Genomic DNA, 18,842 nt, shown 5'->3' with positions numbered 1-18,842 from the left:
CCTTATGAAATCTTTTTCAGATCTTAATTAACTTTTTTTTTTAATATTAAATAAAATTACAATTGACCTATGATTAAAATCCTATCTTATATACTTGTTCTCGATCCAACTTGAAAATTTGCACATTTATTTATTAATCCTATGCTTTAACTATTCATAAAAAAAATTTGAGAGAAAAAAATGCCGATTTGATTTTATAGTCATTTCCGATTTTTGACATTTAAAATTTTTAACAATATTTAACATTTGCCACTGTAAAATCCTACCAATTATCTATATAAAAAAATTAATGAAGCCTCTAGCTCTATTATATCTAAAGATATTTTAACATGCATTTCGCCATAATATCAATTTAAAAATAAAATACTGTGTAAAAAATATAATCCAATTATATAAACCACTCTCTTATTAGTGTTAAAATAAATACTCATAAAAAAATACTTAAAAAATATAAGTAATCGAAAAAATTAAATACCATAAAAATATTAAATAAATGAAATAGATGTGATTAAACACATGTTTAAAAAAAAAGGATCCAATAAATGAAAGAAATGTAACCCAATAAAAAAATTGTGTAAGAGAAGCGGATATATCATTGGGGAAAAAACGCTATTAATATTGGAAGAAAAATAAACCAATAAAAAGTATAAAATTTTTTTCATATATAATAAACATATTTGTTATTTGTAATGTTTAATAAACAAATTGTATTTTTGTTTTAGGAAAAAATTTACTCAACGATATGTTAATTGATCTATATTATCATTAATGTATTTTCAATTAATGTATCTTTATCTTTTCATTTTATTAAATACCATACAGATGATTCTACTGCGGACACCTCGCCTGTCATTTCCTAATAAATCTACCATTGATGCGAAGATAAATGGTTGGCGATCTACAATGGAATTCGATACCGGTACTGCGTGATATATGGGAGACGCAATGGCAAACTATCATTATCGCCTGCGTATAAACTAGTGTGGTATAATATCAAAATCGAAGTGTTGGATAAATGTACAGTAAGTGAAATAAAAAACATTTCTAAATATTAACCTATTTGGGTAGTTGAAGGAGAGAATTCCCTTATTTTTGGAATACATTTTCTTAGAGAATTCGATATAAACCTTCCAGAAGTTCGGATAAATAAAATAAATATGAATGTTCCCACTTTAAATAATTGCATTGAAATTTTCTCAAGTTTAAAAAAATTAGGAGAAGAGTTCCATTTCTGTGCTTCAAACCTTTAAAGCTAAGTTGAACAGAATTTTTGACGAAGGCGCTATCGAAGAGGTGGATCAAACAACAACCCCAATCACTGGGGCTATGCTAACGTTAATTTTTTAAAGAAATCAGGTGCCGTGCGAATATGTTGAGATTTTTGTTTAACAATCAACAAATATTTAGCGATAAATACTAACAACTATTGTCGCCCTGATAAATATGATCGCGGGTGGTAAAATAGTTTTGACGATAGATTTAAGAGATGCATTTTAACAATTCTGAGTAGTCTTGAATGTAGGAAGCTTTTAGTAATTTCGACTCATGTCGGTTATTACCTATCTAAGAATCCCTTTTGGGTTGACAAGCGCTCCGATAATATTTCAACGCTTTATGCAAAACCAATTAAAGAGAATTCCTATGGTTAGTGTATTTTTAGACGACGTAATAATGGAGAAAATAATTTTGATCATATAGTTAATCAAGAAGAAGTATTAAGAAGATTTGCTAAATTAAAATTGGAGAAAAGTCAGTTATTTAGGTCATGTTATAGACGAATTCGAAATTCATCCCACAGAAGATAAGATTATTGCCTAAAAAATTGTAAAACACCGTCAAATATGAAAGAATTATGAAGTTAAAAATATTTTATCAAAAGAGTATACAATATTGTTTACTCAGCCAATATTCCTGTCATAATATCTTATGACGTTTCCGAAGATGGTCTTGGAGCTGTTATTGCATACTGATTTTTTACTGGCCAGGAGAAATCGTTGCTTACGCATCGAGGACACTTTCGGCGGCTGAAAATAATAAGCCACCATTGATCGGGAGGGTTTGGTGATCAGGTTCGCTATCGAGAAGTTCCATCAATATATTTATGGAAAATATTTTATTTTGGTTACGGATCACAAAGTTTCAAAATATATCTTAATAAAATAACGTTTAATAGGGTTGGCGACGAAGCTATTAAATTAAGACTATGAGATAATTAATAGAGGGGGGTGATATTATTAGGTGGGGTTTCCTCATAAATGTTATTGGAAGTCTATAGCTCAACTAATTGCAGGACTTTGGCTATGTTACCTTTTTTTATAAAATACTTTATCTTTAAAATTTTGAATTATAGTCATTAATTAAAAAATAATTACTTTTACTCATTTTTTCAAAATATTGTTTATAGTGATAATATTGTATACATTTTTGGAGAGAGGGGGGTGTAGGAAATTATGTTCTGAAAAAAGGGTTCTTTCAATAAAAATTACTGAAACAGGTTCGGTTTTGAAGTCCAGGAAGATTTCTTTTTAATAATAGATAGATCAGTTAAAAAAATTTTTTATTTCATTATATTCAGTATTCATCATAAAAATAAATTATAATTACAGGTTAGAATAATACAATACAATTTAAAAATAAATATTTGTATTTTTTACATTTAATTTAAGCGAATTATCATGATATCTTCTAAGATATCATCATTGAGAAAATAAATTTAAAAACCCTAAATTTAAAAAAAGGGTTTGGGTTCTCGGCCCTGCAATAATTTTTTACGAGAACTGGTAAATTTCAGAAGGAAAGGAGCCCCTCGCCACGCCTATAATTAATAGAGTAAATCTAAAATATAATATAGAGACCAGGGCTAGTCGGCGCAATTTTTGTCAAAATCTTCATAGCTCCGAAAATAATGATCATATAAGATCTTACAAAATACCAATAGATACCTTAAACATCTACCTATAAATATAAACTGTTATATTTTTTAAATATTTAATAATTATTTTCTAGAAAGGTTTTAGTAAAGTCATTTTTTGAACCTAGTAACCACGAACCCGTGGTTAGTCGGATCATCGATGGGGCTAGTCGAATCAAGTTGTTTATTAGGCTTCTTATATGGGACAAAAAAAATATTTTCCAGATTTTAATATATAACTATAATATTCTATTTACAATTATTACAAATAAAATAACAATCTTTTTTGACAGAGAACCACTCTACATTGAAACCAATCTTCAAAACTTTGAAAACTTTTATAATCCTGTTTACATATAATACACACATCTTTTATCAATTTTTTATAAATGTTTATATTTATTATTAAATTTACTCAAAATTTATCTAATTTTATATTTAAATATATAACACCATTTGATTTTATTATCAGACTAAATATAATCTGATAACTAAAATGTTCATGTCCAATAAAATGAATTAATTTGAATCATATTATATTGTCAATTAAAATAGATATATATATAAATATTTGTTTGTTAGATATAATTCATTTTAAATATATTGATATTATTATCAGGCTAAAATGTTCATATCTAATAAAATGTATTAATTTGAATCATATTATATTGTCAATTAAAAAAATATATATTATATTTGTTTGCTAGATATAATTAATTTAAATAATTGATTTTATTATCAGGCTAAATTTTATATGCAATATATATAATATCTGTGACAATATATAATATATTATCACAGATATGTATATGAAGATTTTAGTTTGCAAGATATTTATTTAGGTCTGATATTATATTAAAATTGAAATGTATTATGAAAAATCAATCACATTAATAAATTTATATAATAATTATTATTTAATATATTAAATACATAAAATATTATATTATATTATCTGTGACAAAATATAATATATTATCACAATAGGTATATGAAGATTTTAGTTTGCAAGATATTTATTTAGGTCTGATATTATATTAAAATTGAAATGTATTATGAAAAATCAATCACATTAATAAATTTATATAATAATAATTATTTAATATATTACATTTATAAAATATTATATTATCTGTGACAATATATAATATATAATCACAATATGTATATGAAGATTTTAATTTGCAAGATATTTATTTAGGTCTGATATTATATTAAAATTGAAATGTACTATGAAAAATCAATCACATTAATAAATTTATATAATAATTATTATTTAATATATTACATTTATAAAATATTATATTTTAACCCGTAATAAATGGTATTTTTCTTAATGAGATATCATTTTCATACAGTTTTATAGTTTCTTCATAATCTTTTTTCAGTAAAAATTTTACTATTTTGAATTTTGCATATATATTTGAGTACCATAATAATATAATAAAAATTGACTGATTGTGCCGACTAGCCACGATTCTACTAACCTCAATGGTGGTAATTTTACTAATTTGATTTTAACATATATTTAAGCATTATATATCAGTCTGAAACTTTCCCAAATATTAAAATAGATATTTAACTTTTATAATGTTCATTTGTCATGTTTAAACTTTTAATTTTTTAATACAACCTAATAATATTAAGTGAAAATATTGTAATTTTTACGTCAAAAACATGTCATAACACAACGGATAAAAATTTAAACAGCTAAATATTATAAATTATTTTCGTCCCAATTATGGATATTATAGAATTCTATTTTAGAACTAAATTTCAAATTTTAATGTTTACTGGTTTTAAAATAAAATCCTTTGAACCGACAAGCCTCTTGCGCCGACTAGCCCTCCCCTATGTCATTAAAATAAAAAATAAGGAAGAAGGCTAGATCAAAATAATGTTAAAAGCAATTTAGTTTATAAAACTTTGTATAACCAGTATTTTTAACATAAATTACAAATAAAATCTTTAAATAATATAGATTATATTATGCATGCCTCATTTTATTTTGGCCTTAAGGGTAAAATATGTAAAACGAGCCAACAATAGAAATATTGCTATAAATAATTACAGGAAAAATAAAGAATATTTTATATTAATATTTCTTGTGTTTCTTTTTAGAAATAGATTCATGGCCTTTACTTTTGATAACTTTTGAAGAAGATGATGACGTGGGCGAGTTGTTTAAAGATATTAATATTCTTTTTTTCCCGGTAGAAAAATCATTAGGTTTAAATTGGGTGTCAAAATTTTGTGCCCTTTTGTTTGAAGCCTTGCGCACTTCATCTTTACCAATTTTTAACTTTTCGACCTTCCTATTTTTTTGAGAATGTGCTTTGGATGATTTTGAAATAATATCATTAGGAGAAACATTTTTAATTTTTATTTTTGATTTATAATAGTCATTTTTGGAACTATCGAGTGATAAATACTTTTTTTTCTTTTTTTGTTCTTGAATGGAATACAATAAAGAAAGTCTCTGTTGTGCTAACAACAAGTTATCACTGTCAATTGCATTTAAGTATGAATTATCAGGTTGTATTTTGGTAAAATTAATGTTTTTTGTGTTTTCATCTATAATTGTAGGATTTTCTTCCGCGGATGCATCTAATAAGCCATATTTATAATTTATTTATTTATAAAATTACCCTTCGGGTTATATGTAACAACTTCTGAAAATGTAGCAGAGAGAGTGGTTGAGGATGCAGCATCATTAGCTAACATTTGAATTTTATTTAGTTCATACAATTTCCTTGAAACATTTAATGTTTTGTCAATATTTTTAAGCAAAATCTAATATAGATAAGAATGTATTAATAATAACTTTAATTAGGTAACTTGGGTTCTAGTATATAACTTAAATAATTGCAAACTAATCTCTTGTATTTCTTCGAGGGTTACATTAAATATTTTATACCATGGAGGGTTATTGGGTAATGGAAACTAATAAAAAGTTTATATAAAAAAATATACCATTGTATAAATTTATACCTGTAGGTGACGAGCAGATAAAAATATACAAGCACAAGCTATACTAGGAGGCTGAAATCGCACGTAAACATTGGTTTTATAACTATCGTTTAAGTAATTCCTAATATAAATGTATTATAGAAAAAATGAAAGCATGATATCATTCTTTAGAGTTGTGAGACAATTCCGATTTAACCGGGATTATCGCGGCGATTTTAGAGGGAAATTAGTTAAACAGGAATAGAGCTGAGTTATCGCCAAAATATTGTGTTAAAATAAATTAATTTAAGAATCATTAGGCTTAATTTTTTAGATCAATTATCTTGCAATGTAGATGTAATAAATAATTGTAGTCAAAATATTGGGCAATGGCTAAATTTACACAAGAAGTTATAATCGAATATATATATAATAATTAAATTAATGAATATATTCCATTCTAAGATTACTTATAATACTTTTTATATTTGTCTTAATTCTATTCTAATCTATTATCGAGTGCGAGGGGTGTATAGGTGTGGCTGATAAACTTAAATTGTAGTCATTTATTATACTTTAAATATAAAGTTTGCCTTATGCAATCAGTGAAGGAAAGGCAAACAGTCTTGATCATTAAGAGTCAATAGATTTGATTTTTGATCATTATTTTCAGTATTATTGATGGGATAAGGATTTTTTTGAGTCTCAGTTATGGCCGTGCAAAATTAATCGTCCCTTAAGAATGATTTCGTCTTAGTCATATACTTTAACTGTGAGACATACTTAATAGAAAAACAAAAGTTGTCTATAAATTTGGATGTTTAATTGCAGGAAAAATGTATTCTATCTAGCAGTTATAACCTTAAGAAACAACTTAAGATGTTATTTATTTATAAATTCTAATAGTTTTTTATTTAGAATGTTTATGACAACAATTTAAGAAAAGAGAAAAATATCTGAATAATTTTGTCATCGAGGAGACAAAACCCCAAAAAACGTATTTATTTGAACCATATTGATTAAAGTATATATTTATATGTTTCTAATGATGATAAAGCCATTGCCGATTTTATAACTGACAAGGTTCAGCCAATGTCCTTGGTTGATAATGTTGTTTTTTTATTACAATTCTATATGTAATTTGTTTATATTTTACAGAGTTGTTAAATGCTATTTTTAAAAGTAGCGCGCTACCGTAATAGCTATTTGTCAAACAAAGTAGCGCGCTACCGCTTTCGCTATTTGTCAAAAAAAGTAGCGCGCTATTAGCTACTTTTTATAAAAAAAAATTTAGAAACAAATGAAACAAATTTTTTTATTTTTTTTTTGCTTATAATGTAAATGTATAATAAATAATATATAAAAATCAACATTTATAAATATAAAAATATAGTTAGTTTAGATTATAAAAAAATAAGCAATATAAATAAATATTTATTTTAATTTGTTGCATTTTAATAATAATATCATTTCAATATTATCATCCCCAAGTCTAGAGCGACGACCAGAAAGTATAAGCTTTGCTTTACTAAATAATCTCTCGACACTAGCACTTGAGGGCAAGGGGGTATTAAATTTTATATATAAATTTTTAATATATGAAAAATTATCAAAAATATTCATTTCAATATTTTTTGATTGAAAAAAAAGATCAATTGGATTTTCTATTAAATCATCTTTAATTTCAAAAAAATTATTTGAGGATGTCTTCGTGGTAGATACTCGGCAATCTATGTTTGTTGGAGTAGATCTTCTTTTTAAAGTCCTAGGGTCTAACCAATGGCCTGTGATTCCCAAATAAGCTCTAAAAATATATAATCAGATCAATTTATAAATATAAATAAGTTTTTACCTTCTGTTATGTGTCCAACTATCTGCCGTGGTACATACATAAGATATATCTGATAACTCTACTATTAGAGCATCTTTCATCACTTTGAAGTTGTCGGCTATTTTATTCATAAGTGTCTGGCGACATAAAACTGTTGTGCCAGGGGATAAAGTTTTAATCATCAGAGTAAATGATGGATTATCAACCAAAGACACTGGCTGAACTGTGTCAATAATAAAATCAACAATAACTTTATCAGCCAATTTTTGTGAAATATTGGCATGTTTATTATCAGTTAATTTGGTTTGGATAGTATTTGTCTTTTTGAATGAAGATTCTCCTATACCAAAATTTTTTATATGTTTCTCTATTTCCTTATAGCAATTGGCGTGAACAGTCTAATAAAATAAATAATATTATAATGTAAAAATAACAATTTACCTTTAGGTGTTTCTTCAGGTTATAGCTACTTGATTGATTTGATGATATATTTTTTTTACATTTTAAGCACATGAATTTGAATCCAGATTTTGTTTTAATATTTATTTTAAAAAATTTTTCAAATTTAGGGAATGGAAAAACGTTATTAGAGCTATTAAGTACATTTTCTTCCATTAAATCTTCCATATCTGAATCACTTTCAAGGATTTGGATATCCATGGACAATGCCATTTTAGATTATTAACACAGATTGAAAATATAAATTAAAAATTGAAAATATATTTAAATTTCAAAATTAAATAATAAATTATAAAAATTATAATTAATTATGATATTATATTTAAATTTTCATGTTTATACTTACATTCATTATATTTTTTAAAAGTAGCGAAGTAGCGCGCTAAAAAATTAAATAATTTTAAAAAAGTAGCGGCTATTAGTTATAGCTACCAAAAAAGATAGCGCGCTACTTTAACAACTCTGATATTTTAATTATTTGATTAAAAAAAACAAGGGGAGAGTTTTAGTTTTAATGAAATAATTTTATATTGTATATTATTCATGATTTGATATTGACTTTTTGGTTTTAAAATAAAAAAGATATATTCGATTAAATTTCAAAATACAGGGTTTCCCATCCAAAAAAGGAAAAGGTTCAATCAAAAAAGGAAAAGTGTCAAACAAAAAGGAAAAAGTTCAATCAAAAAAGGAAAAGGTCCGATCAAAAAAGGAAAATTGTCAATCAAAAAAGGAAAAGTCCCAAAGGTTAAGGAAAAAGTCCAATCAAAAAAGGAAAAGTGTCAATCAAAAAAGGAAAAGTGTCAAACAAAAAAGGAAAAGTGTCAATCGAAAAAGGAAAATTCCCAAAAGAAAAGGAAAAGGGTCAATCAAAAAAGGAAAATTCCCATTCAAAAAAGGAAAATCGTAATTTTTTAAAAATATATATAAACTTTTCAATTTTTCTTAAATTTATTTATTTTTGTCATTCCTTCTTATTTTATTTCTAACTTTTTGCGATTTCTTTATTTTATTTGTATCTTCTCACTATATCTTTTCTCAATTTTTTTCCTTCTCATTTTTGATAATTCTTTTTGTAAGTATATTTAATTTTCACTAAATTATTGGCAGACAACTTTTTTATTATAATTTTTTACATATGAAATTATTTAATTACAATTACGATATATATTTAATATAGTACTAAACAAAAATTTATATTAATCATTAATAATTTCTCCCCTTCTACATTTTGGGATATATGTCTCCATATTTCTAAAATAATTTTTTGCATTTTCTTCAGATATTCCTCTTTCTCCATGTTCTATATAACGAATTAATTCTTCCTCGTTACTAGGATTTTTATTTCTGACAAAATCCTTCCATTGAAAAAACACATTCTCAATAGGATTAAGATACGGACTGTAGGGTGGTAAATATTTCAATGTATGTCCTTTTCTTTCGATCGATTCCCTAATTGAATGATTGTGATGAAATGGAACATTATCCATCACAAAAATCATATTAATCATGTTAGATTCTTCAAAATGATTTAATATTTCATTTATAAAGTTGCTAAAATATATAGCATTTCAAGGGCCATCAAGAACTTTGAATCGAAATATTCCTGCAATTGTGAGAGCCGCAATGATAGTGTAATTTATTGTCTTTATTCCTTGAAAATTTTTAATTGCCTTTTTATTTATTTGGGAATATCCATATAATCGACTCATTAATATTGGAAACCCGCTCTCATCGATAAATATAAATTTTTCCTTCATATATACTACATCTACAAACCTATTCGCGTATTCTTTGCGAATCTCTATATTTAATTCGTTATTTTCTCTAACTGAACGTAATGATACTCTTTTAAAGCTGTACCTAAATCCTGAGAGTAATGTTGATACCGTATTTTTTGATATTTCCACATCATATCTTTCTTTAATGATTTCACATAACCTTTTTAAGGATAAAGTGCAATCCAAATTTATACAATTTAATATATATTCTTCCTGCTCTTTATTTAATTTCTTGCGTGCGCGTGAACCTCCTTTGGGTAAGCTACATTTTATTCCATTTTTGAGATGAGAGTATTTAATATTTGTCACTGTCTTATAGCTTACTTTAAAACATGATGCTATATTTTTGATACTATCTTTTTTAGTGCGTCAATTATTAGAGCTTTTGTTTCACTGTTAATATTTTTTCCCCTTTTTACCATATCTTCATAATTTTATTTTTTAAAACAAAAAAATTTATTTTTAAAGTATATACTCAACAAATGGAAGTGAAAAAGATTATAAAATTTACCTCATTTGCGTTTAATTTTTCATAAATCAAAATAGTTTAAAAGATAATTAAATTACAGAATAATTATTTACTTGCTAAAAAGAATAAATGCGTTTTGAATATATTAAAATTTTAAAAATATAAGAATTTTAAAATGATTATATTTTATTAATTTACATATCGTTTGGTATTACAGTTCAAACTTATTTATTATAACCAAACGATTAATTTAATATTGTAATTATAAATATGTATGTAAAAAATAGTCTGCCAAAAAAAATAATATAATTTTAAAAAAGAATTATCAAAAATGAGAAGAAAAGAAATAGAGAAAAGATATAGTAAGAAAAATAAATTGAGAAAAGATATAAATAAAGTAAAGAAATAGCAAAAAGTTAGGAATAAAATAAGAAGGAATGACAAAAAATAAATAAAATTTAAGAAAAATTATAAAAAAATTACGATTTTGCTTTTTGAATGGGAATTTTCCTTTTTTTATTGACCCTTTTCCTTTTCTTTTGGGAATTTTCCTTTTTTGATTGACACTTTTCCTTTTTTGTTTGACACTTTTCCTTTTTTGATTGGACTTTTCCTTAACCTTTGGGACTTTTCTTTTTTAATTGAAAATTTTCCTTTTTTGATCAAACCTTTTCCTTTTTTGATTGAACTTTTTCCTTTTTTGTTTGAAACTTTCCCTTTTTTGATTGGACCTTTTCCTTTTTTGAATGGGAAACCCTGTATGTTGAGGGCATGACAGTCATACCCATCAAGACAAAAAATGAATAATTTAAATCTAAAGATATTTAAATTAGATTTTATTTGATACCCATATCGATATTTTGTGGTGATAAAAATATTCTTGACCTCCCAAGACCTAGACCCGCCCTCTATGCGTGATTATTATTATTACAATAAAAAAATATTTTTATTAGCTTTTATTTGATACCCATATCAAAAAAATTTATTCCCCACCCCCTCTAAACACCCCCCCCCTCCAACCACCCTCCGACCAAGTCATACCCATCCAGACTAAGAATGAAGACTTTCAGTTAGACCATATAAAATTAGCTTTTATTTGATACTCATATCAAAAAAAAAAATTTACACATCCCTCCCCCCCCCCCACTTTCAGACCAAGTCATACCCATCCAGACCAAGAATGAAGACTTTCAGTCAAACCACAAAAATGAGAAGAAAAAAATTGAGAAAAGATATAGTGAGAAAAGATACAAATAAAATAAAGAAATCGCAAAAAGTTAGAAATAAAATAAGAAGGAATGACAAAAATAAATAAATTTAAGAAAAATTGAAAATTTTATATATTTTTTTAAAAAAATTACGATTTTCCTTTTTTGAATGGGAATTTTCCTTTTTTGATTGACCCTTTTCCTTTTCTTTTGGGAATTTTCCTTTTTCGATTGACACTTTTCCTTTTTTGATTGGACCTTTTCCTTTTTTGATTGACACTTTTCCTTTTTTGATTGAACCTTTTCCTTTTTTGTTTGACACTTTTCCTTTTTTAATTGGACTTTTTCCTTAACCTTTGGGACATTTCCTTTTTTGATTGACAATTTTCCTTTTTTGATCGGACCTTTTCCTTTTTTGATTAAACTTTTTCCTTTTTTGTTTGACACTTTTCCTTTTTTGATTAAACCTTTTCCTTTTTTGATTGGGACTTTTCCTTTTTTGATTGGGACTTTTCCTTTTTTGGATGGGAAACCCTGTAATTCGATCTTATTTGAAAAAAACGAATCAAAAGACGTCCTCTAATAAACAAAAAGCAGCATTTATTTGGGAAATTCGTGAACAAGAATTTAACGACGTTCCCCTATGGAATGAATGCCGCACTTCTTATTCATGAGGAACGGCGTTCTTCTGTGGACAAAAAAGTTACATTTCTTATGTGGAATTCGTGAACGATTCCAAAGACGTCCTCCTATGGGCAGAAAGCCGAATTTCTTAATTTTTATTACCAGTGTAAAGCAATCCGGGAAATTATAAAGTTATTTATAATTACATTAGTGGTCTGGGAGACCTGAAAGATTTCAAGCTATAATCACCATATGTGGCATTACTTATTTATGTGGACGATGATGTTCAATCAAGCCACTGCTTTATATTTGGATAACTCAACCATTTGGAAATAACTTTAAAAATCTCTTATTTTTTAAAGATAATCCATCCTTTATTGTTGATTAAATCTATGTCTCTTAGTATTATGTCGGCATATTATTGACAAGAAAATTATTTTTATTGCATTATTTTTATTGCATTATTTTAAATAAATTCTTTTATAATAAACAACTATATTGAAATATTTTTTAAATATTTATAAATGATGATTTTTACATTATAAACAAATTCATTTGTAATTTATTTTTATTAAGAAGCCTAAAAGTAAATAGCTTAAAAAGTGGCCAGCTACTTTTTTAAATGGTAGCTAATAGTGGGCTATGATAAGTAGTGGTAGCCCTGCAGATTTTGCTCATAGTAGAACAAAAGTTTTGACATCTATTAACAAAATCTCGAGGCTGGCATAATATTTTTTGGATAAAATATTGAGTTAGCCATCTTGAAAAATCGGTTTAAATTGAGCCGTTTAACACTACTGAGAAGTATACCATCTCTGAAAATAACGAGTATTTTAATATACAGCAGAGACTTGCAGGCCCGGCCCTATACCCGGCCCTTTAAATATACCTGGGCCGGGCCTAAAAATTTTTTTTTAAATATATCCGGGCGGGCAGGGCCTAAGATTGTTAAACCCAGGACGGGCCTTAATATTTTTTATAAAAATTTTTACATTATGAGTTAATGGTTATAAGATTATATTATATTATAGTTATGATTAATATAATATTGGGTGATGGTTAACACACCTAACACCCATAGATCGATCTAATTATTAATTTCCTGCAAATTTATTCAAAGTATTAATATATATTTTTATAATTCATATCTAAATTTTTACAACATATTTTACCAAAACAATCAAATAAAGGAATATCTTAAATAAGCCCCAATATTCAAGTATTAATAATATATTTTTTATAATTCATATCTAAATTTTTAGAATATTTACCAAAACAATCAAATAAAGGAATATCATGGCACAAAATACTAATGATATAATTAATAAAATTAAAAATAATATTTATTCTTTTAGAAATACAAATAATAATTTAAAATCTGAAATATGGGCTAAATTTAACATCATCATAGATGAAAATAAAAAAAACATTGGCTACGTACAATGTAAGAATTGTTCAAGTATATTATCTTATAATTATAAACATGGTACATCCTAAAAAGACATAAATGTGATGGTAAATCCATGAAAATTAATAAAAAAAATTTACACCTGAAAAACCAACCTATAAATGTAATATAAAATATTTAAAAATTATAAAATAAATTATATTAATATTGTGCAATTAGATTATATTTTCAAAATACTATTTATTATACATGCATTATTTTAAATAGCGATTTATTTTTATTTTATAAATTAAATAGTAAATTAAATACAATATATTATATTCTCAAAATATTTTCTATTTTTATAAATTAAATATTAGTTTTATTTTTTTTAAATGCAATATAAAATATAGTATATGCTCAAAATATTATTACCATTTTTATTAATATTAGTTTTATTTTTATAAATGCAAAAAATATAGTATATGCTCAAAATATCCATTTTTATAAATAACAGTTTTATAATTTTTATAAATTTAACATAATATTCTCAAAATATTAGCTTTTTTCATGTATTTTTTAAATAATAAGCGATAATACTCCCTGAAAAATATGGTAAAATACCTCATAGGTGAATTTTTGTATATACCAGGTCGAATATAATTTTAAAAAATTTCGAGCCAGGCCTGAAATTTTTAAATCCGGGCCGGGCCGTAAAAAATTTTTTTTAAATTTATCCGGGCCGGGCCTTAAATCTTTAAATCCGGGCCAGGCCGGGCCGTAAAAAATTTTTTTTAAAAATATCCGGGCCGGGCCGGGCTGGGCCTAAAAAATTTAAAACCGGGCTGGGCCGTGCAAATGGTGCCTCTGCAGGTCTCTGATATACAGAGAGTTGACACCAAGCACTGATGAAATCATTGAAAAATTAGCTTAATTCCAAAGAATAATAATGGTTGATTTTTTAAAATGGTTAACCCATTATTTTAGCCTGGAGATTTTTCTCATAGATAGTAGAAAGGTTTGGACATCAATTAACAAAATATTAATACTTGGATAATATTTTTGGCCAAAATATTGAATTAGACTTATCAAGCCATTTAGCAACACTACCAAAGATTGAATTTTACATTATAAATTTATAATATGCTTCCTAATTATATTTTTCCCCATTTTTTAATACACCATATTATTCTTCATGAACACTTTGTAAGTATATATGCATGCAAGATTCTTAAGAATATTTTTGTACATAATCTATATTGCCAATTTTTTTATATATAATTTAATGAATATATCAAATTTTAAATCAAAAAATTTATATTTTTTTACAAAGATTATAAACATTTAATATTTTATCCTGAATATTTATTTTAATTTGTGTATTAGGAATTTGTCAATATTTTATAGTCAATAGTCTTAATATATTTATGAAACTTAAGATATTTTTAAATAACTCCTAGAATTTTAAAAAAATTATTAATTATCCCCTGCCCCCATTACAAATTCCTAAATATGTACATGATGAAAGTGTTGCGACTGAAAAAAAAATGACTGAAAAAATAAATCTAAATTGTTGGGATTGCTAACAAATATAAATTATTGTGAATTGTCAGATAAAATAATTTTTTATTGTGAAAAATTAAAACCAGATAAAAATTCTTTATTATATATTTTTTAGACCAAAATAAATATATTTTTTTTATTAATAAAATCGGAAGATATCATTTTCTTTATTTATTTTTCACAACACAAAAAAAAAATATTAAAACAAAATATTATTTTAAAAAAAATTATTATTTACAACAGAAAGGACATCTATTTGCCAAATATCAAGGTCTTTTAATATTATTTGCTAAAATCTTAATTAGGCCATTTTTAAGAATCGATCCTAATTCTGGCTTTTTAAAACACTATATAGCATGCCATTTTCAAAAGTAGAGTTTAACCACATTGATAAAAACATATAATAAAATTTACAGTCAAATATTATTGATTGACTGAATCGTTTTAACCCAGTCAAATACCCAATCATGCTAAAAAAAATAAATTCAAAGATAGGATCTACATCTTAAGAGCTCCTATAGATTTGACATTAATCTAGGCAGCTAAGATAATATTTGTAATTTTTTTTCATTATTGCAAAATAGCTTCATTTGAGCCAATTTTTTTAAAAAAGGCTAACACAGTATTTTATCTAAGAATAATATTATGGAACTCAAAGTTTTAGACATCTATTAGTGAAATCATGAGGCTTGAGCAATATATATTTTTCAGGCTAAAACATTGAGGTAGGCGTTTTTAAAAATCAGCTCAAATGGAGCGATTTTGCATCACTTATAATATGATAAAATACCATTATAAATTTAAAAAATTTAGAAAGAAACACTAAATTTTTCTATAGAGTGGTATCTATACTTTCTGAGTGATGGAAGCAGAATACCCACCCCCTCCAAAAAAAATTTCTTGACACCCATAAATTTCAAAAATAATTTTTATTGCATCAATCTTTAATATGTAATATAAATTTAATGTAAAAAAATATATGCTTTAGAAATATTATTTTTAAATTAATAATTTAGACAAATTAGGGGAAGAGAAAGTGAAAGAATTTATAATTTCATCAATATTTAATTGTTTAAATAAATTAAAAATATATACTTTAGAAATATTATTTTTAAATTAATAATTTAGACAAATTAGGGAAAGAGAAAGAATTTATAATTTCATTAAATTTAATTGTTTAAATAAATTTTTTCCATATAAAATAGTCAAATTTTAAAGGAATGGATTTTTCATGGTACTATGAAGTCTTGATTTAATTAATTTAATTTTACATAACCCTTTCGGCAGTATATGAGGTAGTAGGAATGGTTAATAAATATTTATATAAAATTGTTAAATTAAGGAAATGAATAGTTTTTCCTCTGAATCATAAGTCTCAGAATCATTATCATCAGAAGAAGCTAAATAATACATTAGTAAAAATATTTTAATTAATTTACACATCTCAGATCTCACAAATCTTTAGATTCTTTATCCTTTATGTCACATGTAATAATTACATCCCCTGTTTTAACCATCTTATAAATATTTTGAAACAACATTTCTTCAAAAATTTAATTTGTATTTAAATGGTAAAATTCACAGATATCTTTTATTAATTAAGCATTTATTTTTTTGGTTATTATTATTGGGCATATTTTGAAATTGGAAAAATAATTTTATGACAATAAATCTTGGATAACAACCTAATTTGCTAAACATCATGTTGAGTCCGATACAGAATCACTTGGTTATGGATGGGTGTAGTAAAACAATAAAAAAATTAAACTTTAAAAAAAGAACCCTCACTCAAAATTTTAGAAGCAGTTGCTTCGTACCCCTACCCTTCCCACCCATATTAGGGGTGACTGCTTCTATATAGGTAAGGTACTATGTGTCTACCTAAATACAGCCTTGCTGGTACACTTCTAAGAATATAAATTAAAATGTTTAAATAAATTCTAACCAGGCAATTTGTACTAGCCTTTGATTTTTTTCACATTCAAGAGTTTGTAGGTATATAATTAATAACTATAAAATCAATTAATAGTCCTTATTGATTAAATTATGTTACTTTGTGAGGGTGTTGAGAATGAACTGCAAAACCTAATTCCTTCAATATACGCCTCTCAGATTTAATAACTTGTGTTTTTACATTAATATAATATTGATCCAAAATTAGGGGTGATATTGCTCTATAAAAAATATTATCATAAATTTACAAAATAGTTTATATACTCCTTGTTTTCTAATTGCCTTATATGATGAAAAACATTTATAACATCCCTTGGTCTTCGTGGACTTTCATCTATTTTAGATGCTAAAAAAGTGGTCGCCATTGCAATAACCTAATAGATTATAACTTTTAAATATTTATTAATTAAACATAAACCTCAAAATTGTATTTTACAAAAGATTTTATAAAGAAATATCTTTGATATAATAATTGGGCAGTAGCTATTGAAACCTGAAGAAATACATAGTTACATCTTCACTAATTAAATGAAAAAAACTTGAGGTAATTTAAGGAGAACCCCAGCTTCTTGTATAAGTTCACAACCTCTAACACGTAATTCAAAATCAAAATCAATAGATATATAGTCAGTCAATGAAGGAGGATTGATCACTTTATCGGAAGGTAATAATATATTAGATAAACTTAAATATGGTTTAATTGTTGGCATAATTTTTGAATTATCAGAATTTAATATGACAAACATTCGTTTTAACGTTAATAGCTTTCACGTCAAATCTTATTATTTATAAATATTTTGGTTTGCGTGGCCTAAGATAAATTAATATTAGATTTTATATTTCTTTATTTCAATTTATTAAATTTAAACTTTGTGTTATATTTAATTTTGTATTTCTTTAATACTAAGAAGTTACATTATAATTATCAGTGGCCCCTACACTTTTTGAGCGAATGAAGAAGAATACCCCCATGAAAAGTACCCCCTTGAAAAGTATCCCCCCTCTTTGAAAAAATGATAATTATGACACCCATCAATTTCAAAAATAATTTTGATTGCATCAATTTTTAATATATAATATAAATAAAATGCAAAAAATATAACTTTATAAATATTATTTTTAAATTAATAATTTAGATAAATTAGGGGAAGAGAAAGCGAAAGAATTTATAATTTCTTCAGTATTTAATTGTTTAAATAAAAAATTTTCCATTGATAATATGGTTAAATTATTGAGAAAAGAATCTTTCTTGGTACTGCGCAGTCTTGTTTTAATTAATTTAATTTTACTCATGACTCTTTCGGCAGTACATGAGGTTGTGGGAATGTTTAATAAATATTTATATAAAATTCTTAAATTAGGGTAAGCAGAAAAATTTTAAAGTAAACGATAAGGTAAAATAAATGAATAGTTTTCCCAATCTGAATCGTAAGTCCCTGAATTATCATCATCATCAGAAGAAGCTAAATAATGTATTGGTAAAAATATTTTAATTAAATAAATTTACAATTCTCAGAATCTGACAAATCTTTAGATTCTTGAACCTCTAGGTCATGAGTAATAATTACATTCCCAATTTTGGCCATCTTATAAATGTTTCTAAACTTCAACATTTCTTCGAAAATTTGACTTGAATTTAAATTGTAAAATTAACAGATATCCTCGATATCTTCTTTAATAATTGATTTTTCTGCCATTCCCTTTGGC

At 25.2% G+C, this 18,842-nt stretch overlaps 1 protein-coding gene across 1 annotated transcript; it reads right to left on the bottom strand.

Moving 5' to 3' along the window:
• Positions 1-4,120: 4,120 nt before the first annotated feature.
• Positions 4,121-17,855, bottom strand: LOC135927945 (cyclin-L1-like). The gene is made up of 9 exons (XM_065464225.1): positions 17,675-17,855; positions 17,554-17,628; positions 17,400-17,509; positions 17,236-17,356; positions 17,128-17,192; positions 5,903-6,002; positions 5,750-5,854; positions 5,560-5,704; positions 4,121-5,518 (listed from the first exon to the last, which is right to left on the bottom strand). Exons 1-9 carry the CDS (start codon positions 17,843-17,845, stop codon positions 5,007-5,009), a joined length of 1,404 nt encoding a protein of 467 aa, XP_065320297.1. The 5' UTR covers positions 17,846-17,855; the 3' UTR covers positions 4,121-5,006.
• Between the last annotated feature and the right edge of the window lie 987 nt (positions 17,856-18,842).

Source organism: Gordionus sp. m RMFG-2023, chromosome 4, assembly GCF_954871325.1.
Source record: "Gordionus sp. m RMFG-2023 chromosome 4, tfGorSpeb1-WG-v2, whole genome shotgun sequence".
NCBI classification, from domain to species: domain Eukaryota; kingdom Metazoa; phylum Nematomorpha; class Gordioida; order Chordodea; family Parachordodidae; genus Gordionus; species Gordionus sp. m RMFG-2023.
Note: the sequence above shows the minus strand (reverse complement) of the source record. Positions and strands in the feature narration are given on the sequence as shown.

What these genes read in the sequence shown, in the direction of transcription:
- LOC135927945 (XM_065464225.1), bottom strand. Translation starts at nt 17,845, where the DNA reads ATGCCAACAATTAAACCATATTTAAGTTTATCTAATATATTATTACCT. An exon ending in AGGCTAGTACAAATTGCCTG is followed by an intron (nt 6,003 to 17,127) that starts GTTAGAATTTAT and finishes CATTTATATTAG; the next exon opens with GAATTACTTAAACGATAGTT. An exon ending in TGTTACATATAACCCGAAGG is followed by an intron (nt 5,519 to 5,559) that starts GTAATTTTATAA and finishes ATGGCTTATTAG; the next exon opens with ATGCATCCGCGGAAGAAAAT.